Source organism: Staurois parvus, unplaced genomic scaffold, assembly GCF_062004578.1.
Source record: "Staurois parvus isolate SC_StPar_1 unplaced genomic scaffold, SC_StPar_1.0 ptg001806l, whole genome shotgun sequence".
In the NCBI taxonomy this organism is placed as follows: domain Eukaryota; kingdom Metazoa; phylum Chordata; class Amphibia; order Anura; family Ranidae; genus Staurois; species Staurois parvus.
The window spans coordinates 267,700-293,828 of record NW_028319602.1 but is presented as its reverse complement, the minus strand read 5'-3'; the positions used below and the strand labels follow the sequence as shown (position 1 = coordinate 293,828).

Sequence of the window (26,129 nt, the reverse complement as noted above, 5' to 3'; positions counted from 1 at the left end):
GCAACCCGTGAATCGCAATCTACCGTTCAACCGCAGGCAGGTGACCGGTAGATCACAATCTTATCCCTGCCTTACCGACCCCCAACTGGCAGAGCTGTGCAGCAAAGTGTAGATGTGCCATAGGTAATCCTAGACGACAATGCCCGAACCCACCAAACTATCCTTCAGCTGTCATAGGCGGCAGAGGCAGTCGCCGCCCCACAGCTGCACTTAAGCAAAGGGCGTGCTGTAGGACAGACACTGCTTCTGCTGCCTATGACAGCTGTAGGATAGCTCAGTGGGTTCCGGCTAACGTGCTTGAGCTCCTCCCTGGAGTGCACTTTGCTTATCTCAGCTGGCCCTCCTCTTCAATCGATCCAGGCACTTGTGGATGACATCATATGGAATGGATGAGAGAGGAAGGGTGGCTGGGATCAGCACTAGAGCAATGCGCTGCTTTGAAACCACTTATGTGCCTTCCCAACCTTCCCCCAGTGGTGCACCCTCCTGTCCTTCTCACAGTGGTACACCCTCCTGTCCTTCCCCCAGTGGTGTACCCTCCTGACCTTCCCCCAGTGGTGTGCTCTTCTGACCTTCCCCCAGAGGTGTGCCCTCCTGACCCTACCCCCCCCCCCCCCAGTGGTGTGCCCTCCTGACCCTTCTGTACTGTGTCCTCCTGACCCCCTGTACTGTGCCCTCCTGACCACCCTAGTGATGTGCTCTCTTGGCCCTCCTGTACCGTGTCACCCTAACCTCCTGCACCGTGCCCTCAACCCCCCTGTGCAGTGCCCTGCTGACCTCCTGTCCTGCTCACCCCTGTCCACTGCCCTTCTTTTCCCTGTACACTGTCCTACTTACTACTGACATCTGGACACTGCCCGTGATCCTGCTGACTACTGTACACTGCCGTACATCCTGCTGACTCCTGTACACTGCCGTACGTCCAGCTGACTCCTGTACACTGCCGTTCGTCCTGCTGACTCCTGTACACTGTCATACGTCCTGCTGACCTCTACACTGCCTTATGTCCTGCTGACCTCTGTACACTGCCTTATGTCCTGCTGACTCCTGTACACTGTCATACGTCCTGCTGACCTCTACACTGCCTTATGTCCTGCTGACCTCTGTACACTGCCTTATGTCCTGCTGACTCCTGTACACTGTCATACGTCCTGCTGACCTCTACACTGCCTTATGTCCTGCTGACCTCTGTACACTGCCTTATGTCCTGCTGACCTCTACACTGCCGTACGTCCTGCTGACTCCTGTACACTGTCCTACTTACTACTGACATCTGGACACTGCCCGTCATCCTGCTGACTCCTGTACACTGCCGTACATCCTGCTGACTCCTGTACACTGCCGTACACCCTGCTGACTCCTGTACACTGCCGTACGTCCTGCTGATCTCTGTACACTGCCGTACGTCCTGCTGATCTCTGTACACTGCCGTACGTCCTGCTGACTCCTGTACACTGCCGTACGTCCTGCTGACTCCTGTACACTGCCTTATGTCCTGCTGACCTCTGTACACTGCCGAATGTCCTGCTGACCTCTGTATTGCCTTTCGTCCTGCTGAACTCAGTACACAGCCGTACACTTGCTGACCCCTGTACACTGCCATACACACTACTGACCCCTGTACACTGTTGTACATCCTGCTAACCCCTGTACACTGCCCTACATACTGCTTACACTGGCCAGGACTCAGAGCACGCAGCAAAGCCTGAAACTAGTCAAGCAAATCAGCCTGCAGTGCCAGTGGTTCTGCCTTCATGACGGACTCCTGTATCAGACTTGTGGGGGTTGCTTAAGCTAACTTTTTTAAGGTAGGCTAAGTTCATAATTTTACAGTGATATTAGTTTTATTATGTTTTTCTAAGTGTTCTCTGTGCCCTGCTTGTCCTTACTTTTTATTGGGGGCATGCTAGAAAATTTCCACCAAAGCCTGTGATTGTCACTTTATTGGGTTTCCTGCATTTCTCCCAAAAATGTTATATTTTGAAAAAGTGACAAAACTGGATTTACCTTGTGATGCGTATGAGTGTAAGAGATTTTATACATTAACATTGTGCTTATGTTAAAGAAAGGATATAGATACATGAAAATAAACGGTATGTGTATATATGAGTTTATTTGAATATGTTGCGTCTTGTACAACTCTACAATAAGTGTTTCAAAAAAGTTATATCTTGAAGAAACTTTTTAATGTTTCTGAATTAGAGCTTTTTGCTAATATTAAAAATGTGACACATGGTGAACTTTGTACATTAAATTGGTGTGTGTGTGTGTTTGTACGCACATATATAGTAATTATAGTGCACTAGTATAGAGTTGACTGATGCCCATATGTTTAAATTGTTTGTATGCACATACACTAGCATACCTCCTAAATGTCCCTCATTTGGAAGGACAGTCCTTCTTTTGGAACCATATCCCTCCACCCCTCTTTCTTCCTCTGTTTATCCCTGTTTTTGTTCTGATACAAGGCTCTCTATTAAAAATGTATTATTTAATGTTTAAATATGTTTTACTGCACTAGTGTTTATCTAATCTAACGTTTAAATTATTGTTCTTGTTACTTTGAAAAGCCATAGTGATAAAAAAAGATTTGGGTTAAACCAATCATTTTGTGTACAATGATCCACATGGCCCGTGTTGCTAGCGGAGTCCTTTGCCTGTATACTTCTAGCTATAATTTGCCCGTCTTGTAATATAGAGGGTCCAAAGATTACCAGCAAGCCACTTGTAAATGTAAATAGTCTTTACTGGTCTTTCAAAACAGGCAAACACAAATATATTTCTTCAACAAACGGTTCACAGTCCTAGTATAAAGAAAACCATACAACATGGTTCACCATCAGTCTCTCAGCCCCACACTGGTGTTCTGGGTTCCCATTTGTTTCACAGTACAAGACAAGCCACAGGATCTCAGCAAAACTAGAGTCTCAGTCACCAGAGAGTCCACCCTTGTTCTCAGCTGTGAACCACTCCACATTACCTTACAGACACTTTCTGCCTTCCGGCTACTTTTCAAGGCTTCCTTGCATGTGGCCTAACCTTTTTAGGACCGGAGTCCTTGTAATCAGTGTTTGGAGGTTCTTTTCCAACCCAATAGTCTCTCTGAACCTCTGAATTCCAGGTCCCTAATGAGGACTTACCAGTTCAGAGAGTACAGAAAATCAGTTATCTTCTCTGTGACTGGACTACCCCCAGAACCCCTAACCCTGCATGGGTGGGAACCCCTGAGTACTGACAATGCCTCTCAAGCTCTCACCTTAAAGGGACCACAAACCAAAAAGTGTGGAAATATATTTTCCATCCAAAACACATTTCAGATGTCCTGTACAATAAATAATTTGTATGTGTGTGTTTTGCATGTGATGAATGAGAAAAGGTTGAAGGGATTTTCTATTTACTGAGTACACAGAGCAATGTAAGATGATAATCATATCAGTGTAAGCACAGAAGAAACCTGAATTTCCTGATTTTCTTGAGCAACTTCAACTCAGTTTTCTACTTTCTTTGCAGCATGTGTTCAGTTAAATAGGGACAACCATGACTGAGTCTTTGCAAGAATCCAAGTATTCAGTCATAATTTATAACAGTCCAGTCTACCCTAGGAGAGTGTTATATTTAACCCTTTTTGGCTTTAATTTGTTCGTTTAAGAACTGTTGGATAGAGGGTCAGAGTTGATCAGCCCCCTGAAATGTGACATTTTCGGCCTTTTCAACTGCCTGATCTCATGCTAAGGCAAGTTATACATGGCTTAAATTTTGGTTAATTCCTTAAACTGGAAAACATTTAAGCCGTGAGTGGCCCTGTAGACAGCACCCGGTTCCACAAACTTTGATTGGAGAATTAAAAGCCAGTCAGCTGTAATCAATGTTTGGTATTCTGATAGCCCCTGGTGCCAGTTTTCATAATATAATGGCAAGCAATGGGAGATTTCTCCATTCACACTGTTTAGTGTGGATGGGGGACGTTTGGAAATCTTTACATGTATGGCCAACTTTACACACACTGTCCTCCATCTCTGAAGTGATAACCGTATAAAACATATCTCTGCAATCCCTTTCAGTGAAGGACTCTGTTGCCTGATACTGTTACACACATTAAGGGCAAAAATATATCTTTCATAGGTAAGCCTGCAAATTTATAACTAAAAAGTTCTCATTCAAATTCTTTAAAAAGACAACTTGTGATTGGTTCTTTTTCTTTCTACCATGTTGCACCTGAAAAAGTATGGGGTAGTATGAGTACTCCTGAAAGAACCATAGCAGATGAACATTAGTCAACCTGCAAGATTGAAAGGATTTATTTTTCTCAGTTCCTGTTGTGTTGTGTTTTTCTGAGTGCTGCCCAGAGGCAGAAAGAGTCAAATTTCCAGATTATGTCTCTCGGGTATAAGGACAACATAGTGTCTATTTACATATCAAGACTACAGAGACATTTTGATGATCACACTGCTTGATAAGCAATGACAAACATGTAAAATCTATAGCCATTCAATACAATAATGTCACCAATACAACATGACTTCACTGAGTAGTTGGTGGAGACCAATTCTGTCCATTAAATCAAGTAAAATTGTTTTTCTTTAGCAGATCATTAGGGCTATTTGAACTTAGTACTGTTTCAGTTCTTAATTATTGTTTTATATGTTACATGTCACTTTTTGTTCATTAATCTTATGATTTTTCACATTTTCACTAAACCTGGCCACAGCTGTAGATTGCTCTGAAACAGATCCTCAGACAAAGCTTCCTTTGTCTAACATACACATTCATTGGCTGTCAGACATAGTAGGTTATCTCCATTCATCCCCGCTTTATCAGTCAATATTAATAAAGAATTAGAAGGAATAGTCAGTGTTGCAGATCTCTTATGGCACTGATGCCAGTCTCTTCAAATCTACTGATAAGGTTTTTACAGTTTTTTTAAAGGGAATTGGATAGCTTTTAATGCATATTTAGGAAATGACCCTCAGAGGAATGATTTTTTTCTGGTCCTACAGACAGGCCAGATATTATTGGAACCTGCGGAAAGTGCAGGTTACAGGCAATGGCCACTGTATCTGTACTAACATTGGACAGGATAATTGTCTCATCTGTCATTAGAATAGAGTGCTCATTCCTATTGATTTTTATCTTAGTGTATGTTTTAATGTCAGGGTTATGGCTCCTGAAGGTCTTTTATTCTATGGCTTCGACACTGCAATTTACGAGAGATTAATACTACAAATGACCTTTGCATGGGCATAAAGAATATTGATTATAATATTAATATTGATTATAATATTAGTTCTCTGCACTCTGCTTTTTTACTTTTTCCTCTTCTTTTTTTAAGAGTTGTAAAGTGACTAAATGTTATAAAAGGAGTTATAACACCCCTTTTGTTTAAGAGTCCTCTTTATCTGTGTCCCACATTTCTATGCCCATGTTCAGATCATAGCTAATAGATATAACACAGTAGCAAAGAACTGGCAGACAATAGATAACCTATATCAGGCCCCATTTACACCAGAGCATTTTGTAGCTCAAAACTCCAAACTGCTCATGGAGAAAAAAAAAATCAATCTCTATATAGTTGTGGTTCACTTCTTCACTGCAAAACGCCTGAAGCTACTTTTGTAACTCTATTTGAAGAGACTAGTGAATTTTTGAAGCAGCTGAATGCAGAAAGACATAGCAAAAAATGATCTAATAGATGATAATTTTCACTATTGGCTAATACAAAAATGCCAAAGCTCCAAAACGCTGTAAAAAAACACTAAAAAACGCACATTAAAAATGCGACAAAAAGCCCACAAAAATACACAAAACCTCAACGCTCAGGTATGAATGCAGCCTTAATGTTATTGAGCTATCAAATGAAAGTGGAAGTGAATGAAAGTTATTGTTTCCTACAAAATACCAACGTTAATAATGTCTTTGTTTACTCAGGGAAGGCTCTTTAATGAATGCCTGAACGTCTCGCTGCTTAAAGAAGGACTCGGAAGAGCTGCTGATATTCCCAACATACGTGTAGAGCATAGTTACCACTGGATATTTTACAAACAACTATTACAAGCTGAGGTCCGTGCACAGAAGGCAAGAAAGGGCATCTGGGAACAGGAGAACCAATTTAATGGTTTAAAAAATAAAATATCCACTTTTAGTATTTTCCAGAGGACAAAACAACTTATCAATTCACTGATCTCCCACTGGAAACAGTTCAAGAAATGAAAATAGATTTAAAGCTAAGCTCCAGGAAAACTAAAAGACCTCCCCTGCAGTGGAGCTCTGTCTGCACAGAAAGGCTTAAAGGCTAAGTTCACCTTAGTGAACATGTTACATATTACGCCTGTATTTAGGGTGTAACATGCAACATGTTCAGCAAGCATCCCCTCTCCCCCCGATTGCGGCTGATGGCTTGTAGTTCTCAATGAACTGCGATGGTGCTGGTGAGCGCTCTCGTAGTTCATTGATATTTCTGCTCTAAAGTAACTGCCTGCTTGTACAGGTGGTATGATCAGACAGCTATCTTGGGAGTCTGCAGGAGCCTGACATTGCACCTGTTATCTGCTGATTGTGGATGCAATGCTCTGCAGGTTACTTCGGGGAAAAAAATAAATGCGCATTTATAATAATTTTCAAAAGGTGAACATATTTTTTAACAGCTCATTTAGTCAATTCGAAAAGACCAGGTTTTCTCTGCTCCCCGGCAAACAGTGTTTTCCCTCTGCTCTAGCAGTGGGACTGTCTTTCCCATATCCAATGGAGGGCTGTGATCTTGATGATGTCAGAGGACCTTAGACTGCCAAAATGAAGAGGAAAAGAGGCTGTAGAGATCAGTCTAGTAGCCCAAAGAGCCAGTGGGAGTGGCTGCAAGTAAAATTGTTGTACCTGGTCCTCTAGGCATAAAGGAGCAGTTAACCCTCAGTGCAGTGCAGTGCAGGCCTCACTAAAAGGAAAGACGTTTAGTTTTCCTGAAGTTCAGCATTAAGTGTACATGTATAGCAAATGTACATGTTTTGGTTTAACTGATGTAGCTTAGACCCTGTGATCATGAATGATCACCATAAAGGCAACTTTCTCACTCTCAGTAACACATCCTCTTGTCAGGATGAAGGAGGTCAGGTTCAGGTTTCAGGGCTGCTGGTAACAAAACTTCATGTTGATTTGTATGTGTATATAGGGGCCATTAATGGCACATAATAAGCAATGCTGCTATTTTCAAGCATAACTCTTAGGGGAGATAATAAGCACCTTTGGTAGCCATAGGCTGAATATTCTTTCCTTTTCCAATGCCCATTTACTGCCAGAGCCCTAAAAGTCGTGTACGGTACAATGAGAAAAAAAAAATAGGTTTATTGTAAATCTGTGTCTTGCCTTTGGCTGTCTGGGGTAAAGGGAAATCTCTGAAGCCACCAGGTATAGGGAGCATGTGACTCTTTTTCCTCATTATAGTGCTAATCCTTGGTTGTTGCTTGCTCAAGCACCCAATGCTGTCACATGGGGCAGAGAAGGAGTCCTCAGCCACGTGTGAACTCCAATTTGTGACTTGGAGCCTACACAGGGCTTCCTTCCATCTCCCAGCAGATAGAGCAAAAGGGAAGGTAGGTTAAGCTGGCCATACTCTGTTTGAATTTCAGCTGGTTCCACTCAGCATTCCTCGATTCAAAAATTGAAGAAGCCAGGCAGAAAATTGTCAGAAGAAAGCGATTGCAGTCAATCAGATGCAGCCACTGATCAGCTATTTTGACAGCTGAGCGGTCAGCTGTCAACATAGAATAGCCACCGCGGAAGATTTATCCAAGCATGGATGGAAGAATTTGATTTATTCTATTCAGTTAGCAGGCTAAATGGAAAAAATCTTTGTGTATGACCAGATTAAGTGCAGCTGGAGGGGGTGGCAGTTAAGTGTATCTGCACTTGATAGCTGCTCTTTCAGAATAAAAGTGTATTTACTGCCATTATTTTTTATCAGAAGTGAAGGGGGATTTTCCATTCTCTAAGGGTAGGTTCACAACACATGCGGAGGGACTGCAAAATGCCTTGTCTCTTATGTGTCTGGGTTCACACCACTGCTTTGCAGTGGTGTGCAGGCATGGTGCACTGAAAAAAGTACTGCATGCAGTATTTTTCAACACTGTGCGTGGCAATCCACTGTCTCACGCCTCGCGGATGGCAATTGAGCTATATAAGATGTCCATGTCACATCTCGATAAAGTTTGTTTAAAGAAAACAGCAGAACGTACCTAGCTCAGCACATCATCACTTCACTGATTTCAGCCCCACCACACTGCACACCAACTACTGCGTTGCAATGCAATGGTTGGTGTGAACAAGCCCTTAGTCATTTAGATGTATATTGTGTGTGGAACCTGATATTCTGCAATTCAGATCTGTTATGAAAACAAGCTATTATGAGCAATGGTTTTTGACCTTTTTTAAAATTAGGGTTCTGCAAATTCTTTCCAAACCTTTGATAAAAGTAGTGAAATGCAAAACATGTATTAAAATGCTGGATGGCTCAGTATGGCACTGTCAAGGTCCTACCTTTTCCCTGTGGTTATGTTACTTCATGTGCTGGTGTCCATCTTGGATTCTGCTGTGCATGATGGGAGCCCTTTTATGCCTTCAGGTTTCTGTGGTCCATCCTCCAGAGGGGTGTGGCTGATGACATATAAGCCTGTGGCCCGCACATGCTCTTTGCACTTGTGTCTTGTGTCTTTGTGTTGCTGTTACTCTGTTCTGACTCTCGTGACTCTCCTGGTATCTGATTCGGCTTGTCTTGACTATTCTTTGTATTCTCCTTTGATCTGACCCTCTGTTGCTGAACCCGGCTCGTGACCTGTGATTCTCGTCTTCTGTCCTGTACTGTTCTGTCCTGTTGTTGTTGACCCCGGCTTGTCTGACTACTCTTTTGTCTCTTCCACCAGCTACACGCCATTGGCGGCGGCCATTACCGCAGCTGAGGTGTCTCGGGGGCCGCGACCTGGTTCCTGGCTGCGTCAAGTCCATCCCCACCATCAGGGGCCCTGGTGAAGGGCAGCCTGGGACTTAGACTCCGCGCCCTGAGGGACTTCGGTCTGTGGGTGGTGGTTGTCGTCAGCCAGTGCGTTACATTGTTAGGCCTGCCTGTCCGTTCCTCAGCTCCTGCCCTGACAGGCACTCACTGTGTCACTGTGTATTGTATGAAAGTTCTGGAGGGGATTGGGGGACTCTGCAGACTTGGTTGCCCTGTAGGGAGTAAGGTTTCTGGAGGAGCCTGGGAAGCATTTGGGGGGGCACTATGGAGGGATGGAAGCTCTGAAGGAGGCTGGCGGAGAACTGTGGGAGCTTGAGGGGCATTGTGGAGGCTGAGGGCATTGTGGGCTAGTATGGGTGGTTGAGGAGCACTATGGGAGCTGGGAAGCACTGTGGGAGGTTAAGAGATCTTCAGCTGGCTGGAGGCTTGGGAGAGGAGAGGCCACAGCCAGGCAGCGAGCCACAGCATAGTGCTGATAACCACTGATTTAGAATGTCCTAGAAAATGAAGTCTCTCAAACCCCAACATCTGACTTCGCACCCACCACTTGCTGGCTACGAGTGGTAAATATGAAATGTTTATAACCAATTTTGCATACTTACTAGACTAAACATTAAAAAAGGAAACATATTTTTAACTCCCGAAGATAAAGAAACTATATGCAAAAACACTATACATTCCCTTTGACGACTAGTCTGACTCTTGAGCCAAACTTTTTCAGGAATGGACAGAATAGTCCACTAGCAGAGTTGGGAACTCATTGAGGGAAGGCTCTGATTTCTTGAAGCAGTGAGTATCTCTCTCCAGTATCTAATAAACGTGCCTGAAGAAGCTCTTTGATAAAGTTTCATCATTCTATATTATTCTATATTCTAATATAACAGTGTTCCTAGTCAATTTCTGTACATTGTTCTGTTTGCTGCCTTGTGGGTTAGTGTAAGTGATGTATGTTTATTATATGTGATATAAATAAAACATGTTCTGATTCACTAGTAATATTTAATTTAGAGACGTGTGGTAAACATGAACTCATGTCCATCATCCCACAGATAATAGCATGTCTAATGTGTTTATTTTATGTTTCATCGAACATTTAGATCACTTGGGAAATCCTTTAAAATGTTCCTGGAAAGCCAGAAGAGACAGCCAGATGCTGCAGTATTGTTTTTGCAGTTCATTGTTCTCCTCCAGCTTACTAGGTGCTCATTCAGTGCAGAATCATCTTTTGTTTAGCAGAAACAAAGAGGTGTGAATTTGTACATCCTATCAATCAGAACATTTTTATTTATTTCATTATTTCAGAGTAAACAAAAGATAAGGCTACTGTTTATTTGGAAAACACAAGTGTATGTAAATGCAGATATCCCTGTATCCTCAAAACATACTAATTGCTTTACAGATAGGATATGTGCTGCTATATCAGTAGTATATTGTTTGGCTGATGTTTACCTTTTATTAATTTCATTTATTCTTATTAGCTAATTTTAATTAATAAATTAAAAAATGATAATGTTGTTATTTTGTGTAATTTTATGGATTTAAAAAAAGCAGAGAAAGGAAATCCACATGCATTGTAGTATAGTAGTTATTGAAGTGGAACTTTAGTCAGAAAAGTCCTGCTGTATTACTTCAGGCTGGCCCCTTTTGCAGGTAGAGCTATGTAAAACATTAAAAATAAATGCCTATACTGTTTAAAATCCAGTGATACATTGTCTCACCTTGCTCTGCACATACTCAGTTGCTCTCTATTTTGAGGCACTGTGCCTAAAATCAGGGCCACTAGAGGGCGATTTGCTAACAACCTAAATATTTACTGCTGCTCATGGGGCTCTGGGCTTAGCAAAATGGCAGCCTCTGGTAATTAGAAACAGGAGAAATGCTGGAGGCAATTTACAGCACACACTCATTTTGGTGGCATAATTATTATTGTGGAATGTATGTTCCTTGCTAAAGAACATTTTTTTTTATCAAGTTGGTGTGTGTAAAGTTCTGCTTTAACGTGTTGACCACTAAAACAAAACAAAAAAATGCATTTGACCTTCATTGGTGATGCTTAAAATTTGCCAACGTACTGTATGTTGACCACTAAAACAAAAACAGATGAATTTGACCATGATTAGTGATTCTTAGAGTGTTCTAATCAAAGAGTTCTTGACTGCTCTTAAAGGGTAACTCCACTTTCGCTTCCATTGAAGACTTGGCTGACAGGAGCCTCCGTACATCGCCACTTGAACGCAAAGCATGCTATTCAGGTTGAGCAGCGGGTTTGTGTATTCCTGATAACTCCACCTTTGTGGAAAAAAATAGTTACCTTGGTTTTTTTTAGGCTTCTTTTCTTCTGTTTTCACCTGGTGACCTGGCCAGTAACACACCTCCTATATTATAGTCCCCTCACTCCGGATGAGGGAGCACAGCAGACAGTAACATTGTTAATCTGTGGGATGAGGGTGTTAGGTTTAATAACAGATTAACAAATTGAAGCCAAACTCCAACTCACATTGCAGTTACACAAGCAGTTAATTCCTATCAGTGGTAAACTGTTTGTCTCAAGACTCTTACCTGATACATTTGCAGGAGAGCTTGTTCTTTTGAAAAGCAACAGACTTACTGGCTGGGCCACCAGGTGAAAATAAAAGAAAGCCTAAAAAGAAAACTAATGCCACCATCACATCGAAGACTTAGTAAGCTGCAATATAATAAAACTGTGCTTTTGGGTTTAATACTGCTTTAAGAATAGAAACAGGTAGGACTTTGCTACCAAGTTTAATTCTTGTACATAGATCACCCAGAGGAGATTTTTTTTTTCTCAACAAAAGCGGAGTTACTCTTTAAATTACATCAGGCATAATTACATATAGTGTAATCATGCTAAAAAATATAGCCACACCCCTCACATCCTAACCACAGCAGACTGTCCACCCAAGGATGAAGGGAAAACAAAAGGCAGGATTGCCTTCCACTTATATTGCATTAAACACCAGGTCATCCTTTTCAGTTGTGAAAAAATAAATTAATGCAATAAGGTAGCTGTAAACAGAAATGATTGTGTTCCATATATTTTTTTTTTTCATTTTGCATCCCATTATTCAAAATTTTCCCCAAATTTACATGTAGACCAAACTGTTCAGTAAAAGTGACAAGTGGGGACAAATTAGAACATTGCTGTGCACAATGGTTGTGTTTGGGGCATTGCATCCGTTGCCTCCCAATTGACATTGATAGGACTGCCTGCGTGGGGATGCACAGCACACCAGGCATGTCATCTGTTGCCCCTGAGCCTTGCCATTGCAATATTATCATTAGCTGAAAGAGGAAATATCAGGAAAATGGATAAAGGGCGGAAATGCACCGTTAAAAGGATATTAGGAAGGAGGGGAAAATATGTTCTTCTCAAGAATTGAAATACAAAAAAGATTTATGTATTTGACGAGTGGCGATATTTTCAATTAAGACACTTTGTAATGGCACTTCCACAACCCGTAAGAGTTGTAAAGGACCTACATCCATCTGAACAGATGTTGAGTTTAGGTACTATACAGAAACACAGCACAACGCGTATATCTAAAATATTCACTAAAATGTCCAGACCTATCTCTCCGTTGTTTTTGGAGAAATGGGAGATGAAACTTGGAACCCAATTGAATGAACGGCAAAGAAGGAAAATATTTAATTTAGCACACGGGGCGGTGAATATGAAAATTGTAGAAAATAATTATAAATGTTTGGCAAGATGGTACATTACACCTAGTGTAGCACATAAACAACAATCAGAGAATTTACCACTGTGTTGGAGAGAATGTGGAATAAATGGAACTATGGCACATATATAGTGGGAATGCCCAAGATTACAGTAATATTGGTAGGATATAGTACAACAAATACAAGCGATCTCAGGAGTTAAAATCTCAAAGGACCTATGGGTTTGTTTATTCCATAATACTGAGTTAACAGTGAAACAGTATAAGAATACGATGATTTTTCATTTTTTATATGCGGCAAAGGGTTTGATCCCAAAGGTCTGGCGGGCCCAGGAGATACCAAGAGTAAAGGATTGGATACTTAGGGTAGAATATATTTATAGGATGGAGGAATTATACCAAAGCAAAAAGGATCAAATGACAAAACTTTTAAGAACCTGGAGGGTGTGGAGTCAATTTAAAACCTCAAAAAGATATGTAGAACTGATGGGAGAGTAAAATAGAGAGAAAGATAATCTGGGAGATAAAGCTGTGAAAGAAGGAAAGAAAAATAAGAGAAGAGAGAGTGAGAATATATGTAGCTTAGAAGAATTGAGGGGGAAAAAGAAGATGAGAGGTAATTTGAGAGGAAGTGGGGAGGGTGATGGGAGGAGAAGGGACTGTGGGGATTATGTATGGGGAAAAGGGAGAAAAAGGAAAGGGAAAAGAAAAGGGAATTGTTGAATGTTATGATATTGTGTAAGGATTTGTTTTAAATATTTGTATGTAAATGAAACTAATAAAAATATAATAATAAAAAAATAACCATTAATTGGAGCAATTGGGAAAACTGCCAAGATAAAAAGAACCAAGAGCAGGTAAGGTGAAAAAAGTTGCCCTCTCTGTCAATGACACATTGTTTTTATGGAAGATATTGGAAATGTTTTTAAATGCCTGATACAACATATAGAAAGATTTGGTCAATTTTTAGGGCTGAATATTTATTGGGATAAATCAGTCCTGCTCCTGTTGGATGCCAAAACCATTTTGCGTTCCAGGCTATACTAACCCTTTTAAATATCTAGGTATAATGATATCTACTAAGCCAGAAAGAACAATATCCTAAAATAGGAATCACATATTACCTAAAATACGGGACAGAAGCAAGATCTGATGTCATCTATCATTGTAGGTTGTTTGTAGGACGAACATGATTAAAATGTTTTGGATGTCTCAAATACTCTATATCATGCAAAATTTACCAATTTGGATCCCAAAATGTAGTTTGGACAAATAGACTTCCATATTCAGGGAACTTCTCTGGAAAGATGCCACTCTGGAATAAATGTATCCATACTTCAATACCTATCGAACCAGGGATGTCTAGTTGTACCCAACTCCTGGATCTAATTCTTAATTGCCCAACTTTCTCACCTGCTTAAACTTGCAGCAGAGGACCCAGCCTGGCCCCAGTTACTTCACATTACTAGCAGGAGGTGTCTAGTACCTGTTATGGTGACTGGTGTCTAGGACCCTTCTGCTTTCTACGCTTGAAATAATGATAAAATTATTGAAAATGCAAAGAGAATTTTAAGGGCTACAACTCCTGTACACCACTTTGGGATAATGTTTACTTGTTTATTACTACATCCTGCTCCCAAAAGGGTATTATATCTACATGTTATACTACCCTACTGAACATGAAATGTCTTTGCCCCCTATTCCAATGTATACCGAAGTGTAAGGGGAGTATTGGAACCATTTCAGAGGAGCCATGCTGCAGTATGAAGCATTTGGTAGAATCTCACAATTATCCATATCTAATTCACAGAGACATGCACAATTATATATCATCTATCACACTTTATATACCCTTCAGAAACATCATAGCTATGGCTGGAGAATTGATCTGTTTGATTGATTGATATGTTTTAGATGCAGTAGAGAAGTAGGTACACTGCTATACATGTTTTGGAGATGACACAAGCTGCATCTGGCCCAAGTGAATTTCTGATGGCACCAGGTTATATCAACTGTTATGATTACTGAGTAATATTGAGATTCCAAAACTTAATCTATTAAATTACCTAATTCTAACCAGAATATTATTCCTAGCTAGAAAGTTGGTTGTAGTAAGATGGTTATCTCCCAACTCCACCTGCTTCCACAAGATGGAAAGACTGCTGCATCAATTCCACATTGCACTTACAAAAACTCACATATAAATGCAGATGTAACTTTCTAAAACTGGAAAATATTTGGTGGGTGTGCCTAACTACACTGGGCTAGTTCAGCGTCATCTTATTACTATTAATATATAATCAAAATAAAAATGAATTCCAGTTACTGCAATGTTTAAATAGTTGCATTGTTTAGGGCTCATAATTGCTACTCTCGTATTGATTATATATTCTTTCATACACACTCACTTCCGAGACTGCTTGCAGCTAAAATCCTTTCCACACCTTGGTCCGATCACGGCCCGATTTTTCTAACAATTTTGTCCTGGACCCATGGTAGGACCATTTCTCATTGGTGCCTTAATGAATCTATTTTGGGCAATGCTTCATATTTTCAGAATATTTCTTCACATCTACAAATGTACTTTGAAATCAACAAAGCAGATGATACAAATCCGGCTATTAATTGGGCAGCCCATAAGGCTTTGGTTAGGGGGTTTATTTTTCAACTTTCCTCGAGGCTTAAAAAAGCTTGTAACAATTTAACTCTCACTAAAACTCAAGTATATACTGACCTGGTTACTCAACACATACAGAATCCCGATCCGGATGTATTGGTTAAACTTGACCAAGCCCGATTGGAGCTTAATTTATGCCTCACTACTACCGCTGACAAACAGTTACGATGGTCCAACCATAAATTCTTCACTTGGAGAGATAGGCCAGGTACTTTATTAGCACGTAAATTGTCTCCTAAACATTCCCAAATGGCTCTCCCTAAACTCAGACTAAATAACGGTACTTTATCTCAAGATCCCAGTAAGATTCTCCAAAAGTTTCATTCTTTTTATACTGATCTATACCATTCGCCTCAGAGAGATGTTTCTTCATCTTTCGACAACTTGCTGACCTCTGTTGCTCTTCCTTCTCTTCAGGAGGACCACAGGGAATCAATGGAACAGCCTATTTTTTGTGAGGAAATTTGTAATACCTTGAAAACTCTTGCCCCTCATAAATCCACAGGACCAGATGTCCTCTCTCATAATTATTATAAGGTCTTCCCTGACCTCCTGATTCCACATATGGCCCATTATTTTAACTATTTACGGGATGGGGAACTTGTGCCTCCCGATGAAAATAAAGCATTCATCAGTGTTATTCCTAAACCCCACAAAGGTGCTACCTTAGTTTCTAATTATCGACCCATCTCTTTGATTGTGATCTCAAGATCCTTACCAAAATCTTGGCTTTACGCCTCCATACATTTCTGGCTCTTTATATTCATGATGATCAATCCGGATTCAGCAGCGGACGACAAACATCGGACCAAATTTGTTGAACTTTGGTCTTGTTGTAAGCTGTACAATCCAACTGGGATAAATCCTTATCGAGGGAAATCCTACTGTTATTATTAGATCTTCATAAAGCATTTGACAGTTTATCTTGGGACTATTTATTTCAGATATTGGGTAGGTTGGGGTTTGGCCCTTCTTTTCTGACTTTAATACAGGCTCTTTATTCTAATTCTTCAGCTTAAATCTCCATTCGTGGATACAAATCAGCTTGTCTGTCTATTGAGCGTGGTACTAGACAGGGCTGCCCCCTTTCCCCGTTACTTTTTGCTTTGGTAATGGAACCACTTGCTATAGCTATCCTTTCTGATCCGTCTATTTCTGGCATCCACTGTGGCCAACGAGATCATAAATGTGCCTTATTTGCTGATGATGTTCTCATGTATATATCTAACCCTCGAACATCATTACCTAGTCTCCTCCACCTGTTTCATCGTTTCTCTATGACCTCTACGGCCTCTGGTCTCACTCTTAATTCAGAGGTTCAATATCTGAGGGACAACTTTGACTTTCAGTGGGCCTCCTGTTCTCTCCCTTATTTGGGAATTCACCTCATGAGCTCTATCTCGTCACTATATAAGACCAATTATCCCCCCGCTCTTCAAACAACTTAAGACCGACTTACATGACTGGAAGGACCTTCCTTAATTCTGGTTTGGTAGAATTAATTCTATCAAGATGACCTTTTTACCGAGACTATTATACTACTTTAGGACTTGGGAACTTTTGCTTTTACAAGCAGCAGTCTCTAGATTTATATGGAAAGGAAAACATCTTCGGGTTAACAAGTCAACTATATTTTCTTTAAAAAAGCATGGTGGTTTGGGACTTCCTAATCTTCAGATTTATTTTCAGGCGGCTCAGATGGCACAGCTCTGTTGTACTACCATTAGGGGTTATGTTCACCAGTGGGTTGGCATTGAGGCCTTATCTTGCCACCTTATGCTATTGGCGCTCTCATGTAGCTTCCTATCGTTTGTCCTCCATTATCCTATTCCTTAACGGTCTGGGATAGATGGCGGGCTCGCAAACCTCTCTGCTCTCTACATACCCTATTAGCTCCTGTTTTTTGTAACCCTGAGTTTATTCCTGGCCTATCACCATCTGCATTTCAGTGGTGGATAAATAAAGGTTTTTTGCGTATTGGGGACTACCTGGATGGACTTCGTCCTCGTTCTCTCCAATACGTTTTGACAACTTTTTCAGATGCCTTCCTGAGAACTGTTCCGTTACCGTCAGCTTATATCCTTTATTACTAGTAAACTCAAATTATTTGTAGAACCTTGCACACTCACCTCTCTAGAGATCTCCTGTGGGGCTACTGGGAGGATGAAAGTTTGATTATCCACTATATATCCACTTACCAAGCTATCCTATATGATTCAATGGGAAAGGGATTTAAATAGCTTGCTAGACTTAGACACCTGACGGACTACAGCCAATACCCTAAAATTTCGATTAACACTACTCCTATCTAATCCAATTATAAAACACTTCTTCGCTGGTATCTAGTTCCAACACACCTTGCTAAAATGTACCCATCCGTGTCACCCAATTGCTTTCGACGCTGCGTACAGGAGGGCACTATGCTCCATATATGGTGGAAATGTCCGGTGGTTCATAGATTTTGGATCCGACTGTTTAATTTTCTTTATTCGGTACCGGGAATCAATATTCGCAGAACACCGGACATAGCCCTATTTCATCTGTTTCCCATTGATATTCCCCAGAAATCGGTTAAATTAATTCTTTATATTTTGTTAGCAGCACGAATTACAATAGCTAGATGTTGGAGACAGTCATCTATTCTGCTAGACTGGGTCAAACAAAAACTTAATTGGATTATGATCAATGATAAATTTACAAGTATTGTTAATAATAACACTTCTAAATCTGAGGTTACATTGGATCCATGGATTAGGTCTATCTCTATCATTTAATGGAACTGCGGCTGACCCTCTCTTTTCTTTTTTCCTCTTCTTCTTTCCTCTCCCCCCCCCCCCCCACCTTTTTCTTTCTTTTTCCCTTCTGTTATTTTTTGATTTTTTTCTATTTGACTTTTGTTACCTAATTTGTTTTTTTTTCTGGTCTCCTTATTTTGTTAAATGGTAATATAAAACTGCCCATGTTTACTGACTAATGGAATATTTGCTACCATATGGGGGTTGTATTTTCTTGTTTACAACATCACTGTGCCTATATATTCATGAACCTGTTTATTCGCCTCAACTCACCATGTAGGTGGGCTATGTTTCTATGTTCTTGTTCTTGTATTTCACTTTTTCAATAAAAATATTGAAATATAAATAGTTACATTGGTCCAGTTTGGACCTATGTAAATATGAATGTGCTATACCTATAGGATCCAGTGGAAGCTGGAAATCGCTGCAGGAAGCACCACTACTACAGTGATCCCACTAGATTCCGGGTCCAGTGCCAAATTGCTGCCTTGCTGCATTGTGAACACAGGAGGTTGCTCCTTTACATTCTCAGTGAATGCAAAGCATTTTCAGATATGGATGAGTTGAAGATGTGGAACAGTGATATCATGATCTCCCTAGTTCAGGCAGAGAACACTTTGCATTCATTGAGAAAATGGAAAGTGTTCTCTGAATGGTGCCTGTGCTTAGCAGGCCACCTCCTGTGTTCAATAAGCGGCAGTTCAGCTGCTTGGTACAGGACCCTGAAGCCACCCACAATCACTGTAGTAGCAGTGCCTACAAGGGTGATTAATAGTTTCCAGGGGTATCCCACAGATTAGGCATCTACTGTACATACTTACATTGGTCCAAGCTGAAACAATGTAATGATGTAAAATTGCCATACTTGAAATTCATCTTTAAGCCCATTAGCTTTAGATGCTGTTTTTTGACTAGCTGCTATGTGATGACGAAGCTTATTACAATGGCTGTGTATATAGGGGCTAAAGATTCTGGGTAATATTACCAGTCAGACATCAAAACATGGTGAAAAACCACAAGACACCAGGATGCCATAACAAGTTAGATTTATTTTCTTTCATCTTTAGAGCTGCAAACAAGCACTAAAAAATTGATGATACATGTAACATACAGATTGGTGCAGAGGAACAATCTTTTTTATTTGGTAACAATGGACATTGGCTTATGCTCCACAATTTTTTACAACTATCATTGCAATGCTAGAATTTCTGCTTCAGTATCTGACTATTTCTTAATCAATATTATGTCATCTGGTGCTGGAAACCATGATCAACACATTTAGTTTAAAGCTGAACTCTGGGCAAAAAAATGTTCATTTAAATAATTTGCTTAAAAGCCACAAAGAGTATAAATCCACTTTCTGTGAACCATATACCACTGCAAACCCAATTATTACCTTATAAAAGTAGTGATGACATCATCACTATGCTTTACATAGTCTGTGCAGAGAGCAGAGATGTGGGAGGAACCCAGCAGGCTGCACCCACTACAGACTGCCTGCAGAAAACTAAAGGAGGGGGCGGATACTAGACCAGTCACCCTGCACAAGGAGAGAGAGCAGCAGTGACCGGTCTCTATTATAGGAAGCTCTTGTACAGAGGCAGAGTTTTCACACTGGATTACTGCACAGAACTGAAAGAAATACACAAAGCACTCCAAGATTTAAGTAACAATACACATGCCTCATATATTTAGATAATTGTTGTTTGTTTCGGAGTTCAGCTTCTAAAATACACCAAGTGTAAGTTTTACCTTTTGGTGCTCTGTTGGAGTTGTTTGTACAAGGACTTGGGATAGGAAGGGGGCATGGGAGTGTGCTATGTGTGTTTTGAAAAGTTGTAAAAGCTAATATAAATATAATGTAAAAAAAGAATATTAGGTCTAAGGTGTAGGCCTACCATGCTTAATAATTAACTGATTTATGGACGCTTCTAGGATGCTTGACATATTATAGGGTTTCTCAGACAAACATGAACAGAAGAGGCTAATTGGGATTGTCGTTGAAAGCATAGTCAGTTCTACTTTCAAATACTTTATTTTATGTGGCTATCTTCCTTTACTTGGAATCATATGAGTTACAGGTTTTTTTTATGTCGGTGCTTAGATTTATTTTGGAGGGTAATGTATTCATATCATCTTCCTTTTGTTGTAGGGTTTCTATTCACTGCTTTCCAACTTGGGCTTTACAATTACTGTCAGATAAAGTTTCTGCTCAAATTATCACATGGCTGTGAAGCTTGGACTATCCCTGCTGAGTCCATTGAGAAAGGCAAGCTGTTTCTATGGCTTCATCTCAGGCTGCTAGATCAAGATAAAACATGGAAATACAAGAAGCTAGTGGCTCACTCTGCATCAGGCTCATATATCACAGGTGTATAAAACACTCTTTTAGTCATCTGTCTTCCGCTTTTTCAAGTTTTTTTTTCAGTAAATGTATCTACATAGAATGGGATCTCAATTAAGTGGCTTTTGGGACATCACTGATGATTGTGAGATGGCCTATTGGTGCAGAGCAAACAACATAACATTTTTAAAATCCAAAGGATGGCAGGCACAAATCTTCCAGTGTGCTGGAAATCTACTTGGTCCCAGTAACACAATTTAGGGCTTATAAAACAAAGGCACCCACCATATTAGAAAAATGCACATGATGAGAAAAAAATGATCCGTATTTCCCCAAGCGCCTCTTTCATTCTAGATGTAATGTGCCAATACTCATCATCTCACCAATGAAGTACACAATTGATGTATACAAATTAGTTGGTGGTCAAAGGAATAGTTCACATTTACAGCAAAAATGTAAAGCTGAACAAACTTTAGACACCCTCCCCAACCCTTTCGTCCTTGTACTTACCTCCAAGTTTCCTGAGATGTCAGTAGCCTCGTAACTGCTTCAGCAGTCCGCGCATTTGAAATCCCTGCTCTTCTCCCTCAGAGCTTCCAAGATGGACCAGATGGATTCTGATTGGTCAGTCCCCCATCAATTCTTCAATTGCCCTGAAAAAGTCAGCTTATTTGCATTGTACCGACATAGCCCCATCAAACACCAACTGACTACAAGTTCATCCTTCCTTGAAAAGTGACAGGCCAGTGCACAGCTTTGACCAATTTCACTATCCCCCTGTACCCGGGTGTTCCCTGAGCATCCACCAAGTCAAAGGCTCCTGCCTACTTTGCCCTGTGGATAATCTGACTCTAGTACAGGGGTCTCCAACCTTTCTAAACAAAGGGTCAGGAACTGGAGAAAGTGCAGAGAAGGGTAACCAAACTGATACAAGGCATGGAGGAGCTCAGCTATGAGGAAAGATTAGAGGAACTGAATTTATTCTCTCTTGAGAAGAGGAGATTAAGGGGGAATATGATCAACATGTATAAATACATCAGTGGTTCATATAGTGAACTCGGTGTAGAGTTATTCACCTTAAGGTCATTACAGAGGACAAAGGGGCACTCTTTCGTCTGGAGGAAAAGAGATGTAATCTGCAAATATGGAAAGGTTTCTTCACAGTAAGAGCTGTGAAAATGTGGAATAGACTACCTCAAGAGTTGGTTCTGGCCAGCTCAGTGGATTGCATTAAAAAAAGCCTGGATTCTTTCTTAGACACACAGAATATAACTGGATACTTACATTTATAGATTAAGTTGATCCAAGGAATATTCGATTGCCTCTCGGGGGATCAAGAAGGATTTTTTTTTCCCCTGCGGGAGCAATAGCTCCTACTTTGCTGGGGTTTTTTTTCCTTCCTCTGGATCAATAGTGGGTATAGGATTATAATTTTTTTCTTCCCTTTATGATTAAACTAGATGGACTTTTGTCTTTTTTCAGCCAGAATAACTGTAACTATGTAAACGTTTCATCTGTGAGTCCAACTCCAGGATCTGGATGCAGTTGCACACCTTTGACATCTTTAATTCTTCCACTAAAATAGATACCACTACAAACCACATATAGCACATTGTACTAGAAACATTTATGTCGGATCTCTAATTACTTGAATACAATGTTCAGGGGAGGGAATACCAAACCAGAACCTGTAGATTTTTATTGGCAACAAGGGGATGGAGAATAAGTTACATATAAATTGTTTAGTTTGTATTTCAAAGATAAGCCTGTGGTTGTTCTGCAATTGAGTCCCAGCATGTTTTGGTAGGCTGCCATGACAGACTGTACATTGTGCTCCGATAACAGTTATTGAGGCACAATCTACCCAAGTGTGGCTTCCTACAAGGATGCAGAGAGCTGCAGACCCTATTCAGGCTTCATTCTGGTTAAAAATTAACATGTGAACACTCTTCCCCCAGTAACAGTTTGTTGTCATTCAAGGCCCATTGTTGTGCTAATGACCAGAGACAGTCTTGTCATTGGTGGGGGGGTTTGTAGTAGGAGGTAAATCTTGAGATTAGGACTCCTGGCAGACTTTAAACAGACAAATACAAGTAGAGTAGATGCTGGACAACTGCAAGACCTGGCAGTGGACTCACAAGCTCTCATCCACTTTAGCACTGGTGACATCTCTTCACCTTCTTTTCCTCTTCTGAAAATAAATAAAAAAAAAAAAATCTAAGAGCTGCAGGTGAATTACAGGTACTATACCAAGTTTATTAAGTGGTGCATATGTGAAGGGCAGCAATGTGACTAAACTGATTTTTGTTATCTGCTATACGATGCAGTATACAAATTGTTTGGTGGTTAAAGGGTTAGTTCACATTTAAAGCAAAAATATGGTGCACTCTTACTGAAGAAGACAATATAAGTATAGAAAATAAAATCAATGCATTCAAGTTTCATGTATTGTAATGAGACCTACGGAAGTTTTACTTTCATATATTCATTCTTTTGTCTCCACCAAAACAAAACACTATAATATCAATGTGCAGCTCTAATAAAAATGTGTGTTATAATCAACGATGACCAGCCTGATTGTAAAAAAGAAAGGAAACACATAAAAAAGAAATAGGAAATTGTGGATACTCAAATGAAGAAACAAAATGTACGGTATAAAAATATATGTTAGAATTACTTTTTTATATGTTAAAAAAAATTTGAAGAATATAATTAAAAAATATATATTTTTAAAAATATTTTTTAAATATATTCTTCAGATTTTTTTTAACATAATGTAATTTTAACATATTTTTACATATATTTGTAAATGCACTCAAAAAGTGTACATTTGTATTTTTAAAGACATACAGTATATTTGAAATGTATGTTTAAAAATATTTTTCATATATTTTGTAATAAAAACGCATTTCAACAATATATATATATATATATATATATATATATTATTTTTTTTAAAAATATATTGAATATGGCCAAAATTGTAGCATTTCAAATATATGTTAATATATTTGGGAAGAATATTTTTAAAATATATTTCAAATATATTTTTATTCCATGTGGGTGTTCAGGGCAGTTTGGTTAGAATACATGCTACCAATATGCTATGGGTGGAAACTGGGACAAATGCACACAAATATTGTGAAGGTATACAAAGTCTATGCATATAATATCCAGAGGGGAAATTGAACACAGTCCCCTGAGTCTGCATGACTAGAATGCTAACCACATTATTAACATTGGTAACTATAGACATCTGATGGAGAATGTAAGCTTCAAACATCAAACAACTTTTAGGCTGAACATTGACATCTGTCTGCTGTTGACTGCTTTGGGACCTATGGCTTCTAAATGTGCAAAGGGAAGAATCAACTAGACTGACAGAATATTTCTGCTGGTGAAACTGGTCAAAAGCTCTCCTTACCAACCTCTACTTCCACCATTTGATGCACATCTGTCAAACTGTTATTGAGTTGAGCTGTTTATGGCCAAATCCAGAATAATCATACATCAACAAAAGCCCCTGGAGCTGGTTCTTATATTGGTGGGATAATAACAGGGGATTGAGGAGATTAGATAATGCCACCAACATGCACTAAGGATCAAAAAAAGTAATAGGGTTGCAGATGCATTAGAAACATTAGCTACTAGTAATCAAGTGCTGATTTGACCAAGAGATTGGACTAGAAAGAGGGTCTATAGATTTATCATTAGCTAAGTAATGTGAGGCCCTACCTAAACAATCCATTCTATTCATATGTAATCAGGCATGCTCCCTCACTGCATAGTTTTTGGTAAATTTTCACATGGTGTGTGAAGCCAACTTTAAGTAGCACAGTCTCACCTTCTTCCAAGTTGACATTTTGATAGGATCCAGCAAGAAAGATTCCTTATCCAACAATGTACCATAACTTAACATCACTTACAATAATCAGACCATGCAAGGATAAATTCCAACTAAAATAATCAGTTTGTGAGCATTGAAATGTCTTGTAATTGCATGGCAAACTTTTCTTATTTTGCTGTAAAACCTTTGAGACCTATCGCCATTTTTTTCCCTTTCCCTCATAGCACAGGAATCAGTATCTTGTACTTTAGTTTTGAGGGCTACTGATGGCAAATGATTAGAACAATACACAATAATTTATCTGGGTATTTTCCCACACTTGATGAAAATGCCTACAAAAAAAAGATGTCTGTAATCTGATATGCTTGATTTTTAAACTCAACCAGCACAGCAGTAATTGTTTTTGATGTGAAAATGGTCACTATATAAGGTCTTGACATCTCCATCAAATGATCAGTGGATTTGACAGATCCTCAATGGTTCTCAGCTTGCAGGTAAATGGCACTCATGGATCATGTACAGGAACTGAACAGTCCTTTCTTTTCATATTGTCAGTGAGGCACAGAACAGTAGCCCTGTTCTTTGGGAACCAAACAAGATCATGGCAGATAAACTTACCCATATTCTGTTTTTCTCCTGTTTGAACACTATCTGCAAGCAGTTCCTCCACTTTGTGCCGCTGTCCTAAGCAGGAGTGCATGTGCCAATATTTAGGGAAGTAACTGGCTGAGCAGAAATTTGACGATAGGTCTTTTATGAATATCTGATATTATGGACAACTTTATATTTCTGTGATCCATTCAGTTGTATCCAACTCTTGATGAATTTATGGGTGTTATGTTTGATATGCTTGAAAACCTTTTCTACATGTATTTTCTTGATGTTTTTTTTATGTGGTAGGTTGCCAGGTCTTCCAGCAACTCACTCCATTTGCATAGTCTTGGGAGCTGCATGCAGAATGTGATAACACAAGGGCATAGACTCTGAACCAGTCATTGGAAACCAGGGTTCCTCCAGAGGTTGCTAGAGGTTCCTTGAGCTGTAACTGGTTGACCTCCCATCTGATGGTGCCTGCATAGGTCCAACACCACTTGGCAGATGCAGCAGCATGGTAGTAATGATTTGTTTTGCTCTTTTTAAAACTGAGTGTAAACTATACACTCTCCATAACTCTCCTTTATGATGGCCATACACACTTTCATCTATCAATGCAATGTGTAATTTGATCAAAATGATTGAATCCTCAACCAGATAGCCATGCCTTCCTTTCCATTTGAATTAGACTCAATTTAGATGGGATTCGGTCAAACTTGAGTCAGTTGGTCAGGGCAGATAATTATCAATCGTTTGCAGGGATGCAATTGATAACTTATGATCATAAGTCAGTCACACTGTACTTGCGCCACTCAATATAATCTCTGCACAATCAATATAATCTCTGCAGATCTACCAAAACTATGTAATATGAAGACCTACCTAAACTATCCAGTACATTTCTATCCAGTCAGAAAAGCCCTTGTATTACATACTTGCTGGTAGATATAAATGAGATTTGTACAATCAGATTGTAAAGTGTATAATGGGCTTCATAATCTTATCTTCACTATCGATCGAAATCCACTTTCCTGTGTGTGGCATATTGCCAACTGTTTATTAATTATTCCTACCAGGAGAGATCAATCAGAAAAGAAATTGATCATTTATTGAAATGCGTTTAACTTTTGATAAGTAGATGTACTAAATCAACTGTACGCAATATGAGGACAGCCATAA

The 26,129-nt window shown here is 39.7% G+C and overlaps 1 protein-coding gene across 3 annotated transcripts in view; it reads left to right on the top strand.

Annotated features, from left to right (window-relative positions):
• MISO1 (mitochondrial inner membrane subdomain organizer 1) overlaps positions 1–23,071 on the top strand; it is a 40,400-nt gene extending 17,329 nt beyond the window's left edge. The window contains exons 5-6 of one of the 3 annotated variants that reach the window (XR_016308799.1): positions 5,926–8,505; positions 9,136–10,505. Coding sequence is in view for 2 of the 3 variants with exons in the window: in XM_089663991.1 (XP_089520117.1) it covers positions 5,926–6,207 (282 nt within the window). In the remaining variant the exon portion in view is untranslated. Of the gene's footprint in view, positions 1–5,925; positions 10,506–20,317 lie in introns of those variants that run through there. The other 2 variants (XM_089663992.1, XM_089663991.1) reach the window with 2 other exon arrangements.
• The last annotated feature ends 3,058 nt before the right edge of the window (positions 23,072–26,129 follow it).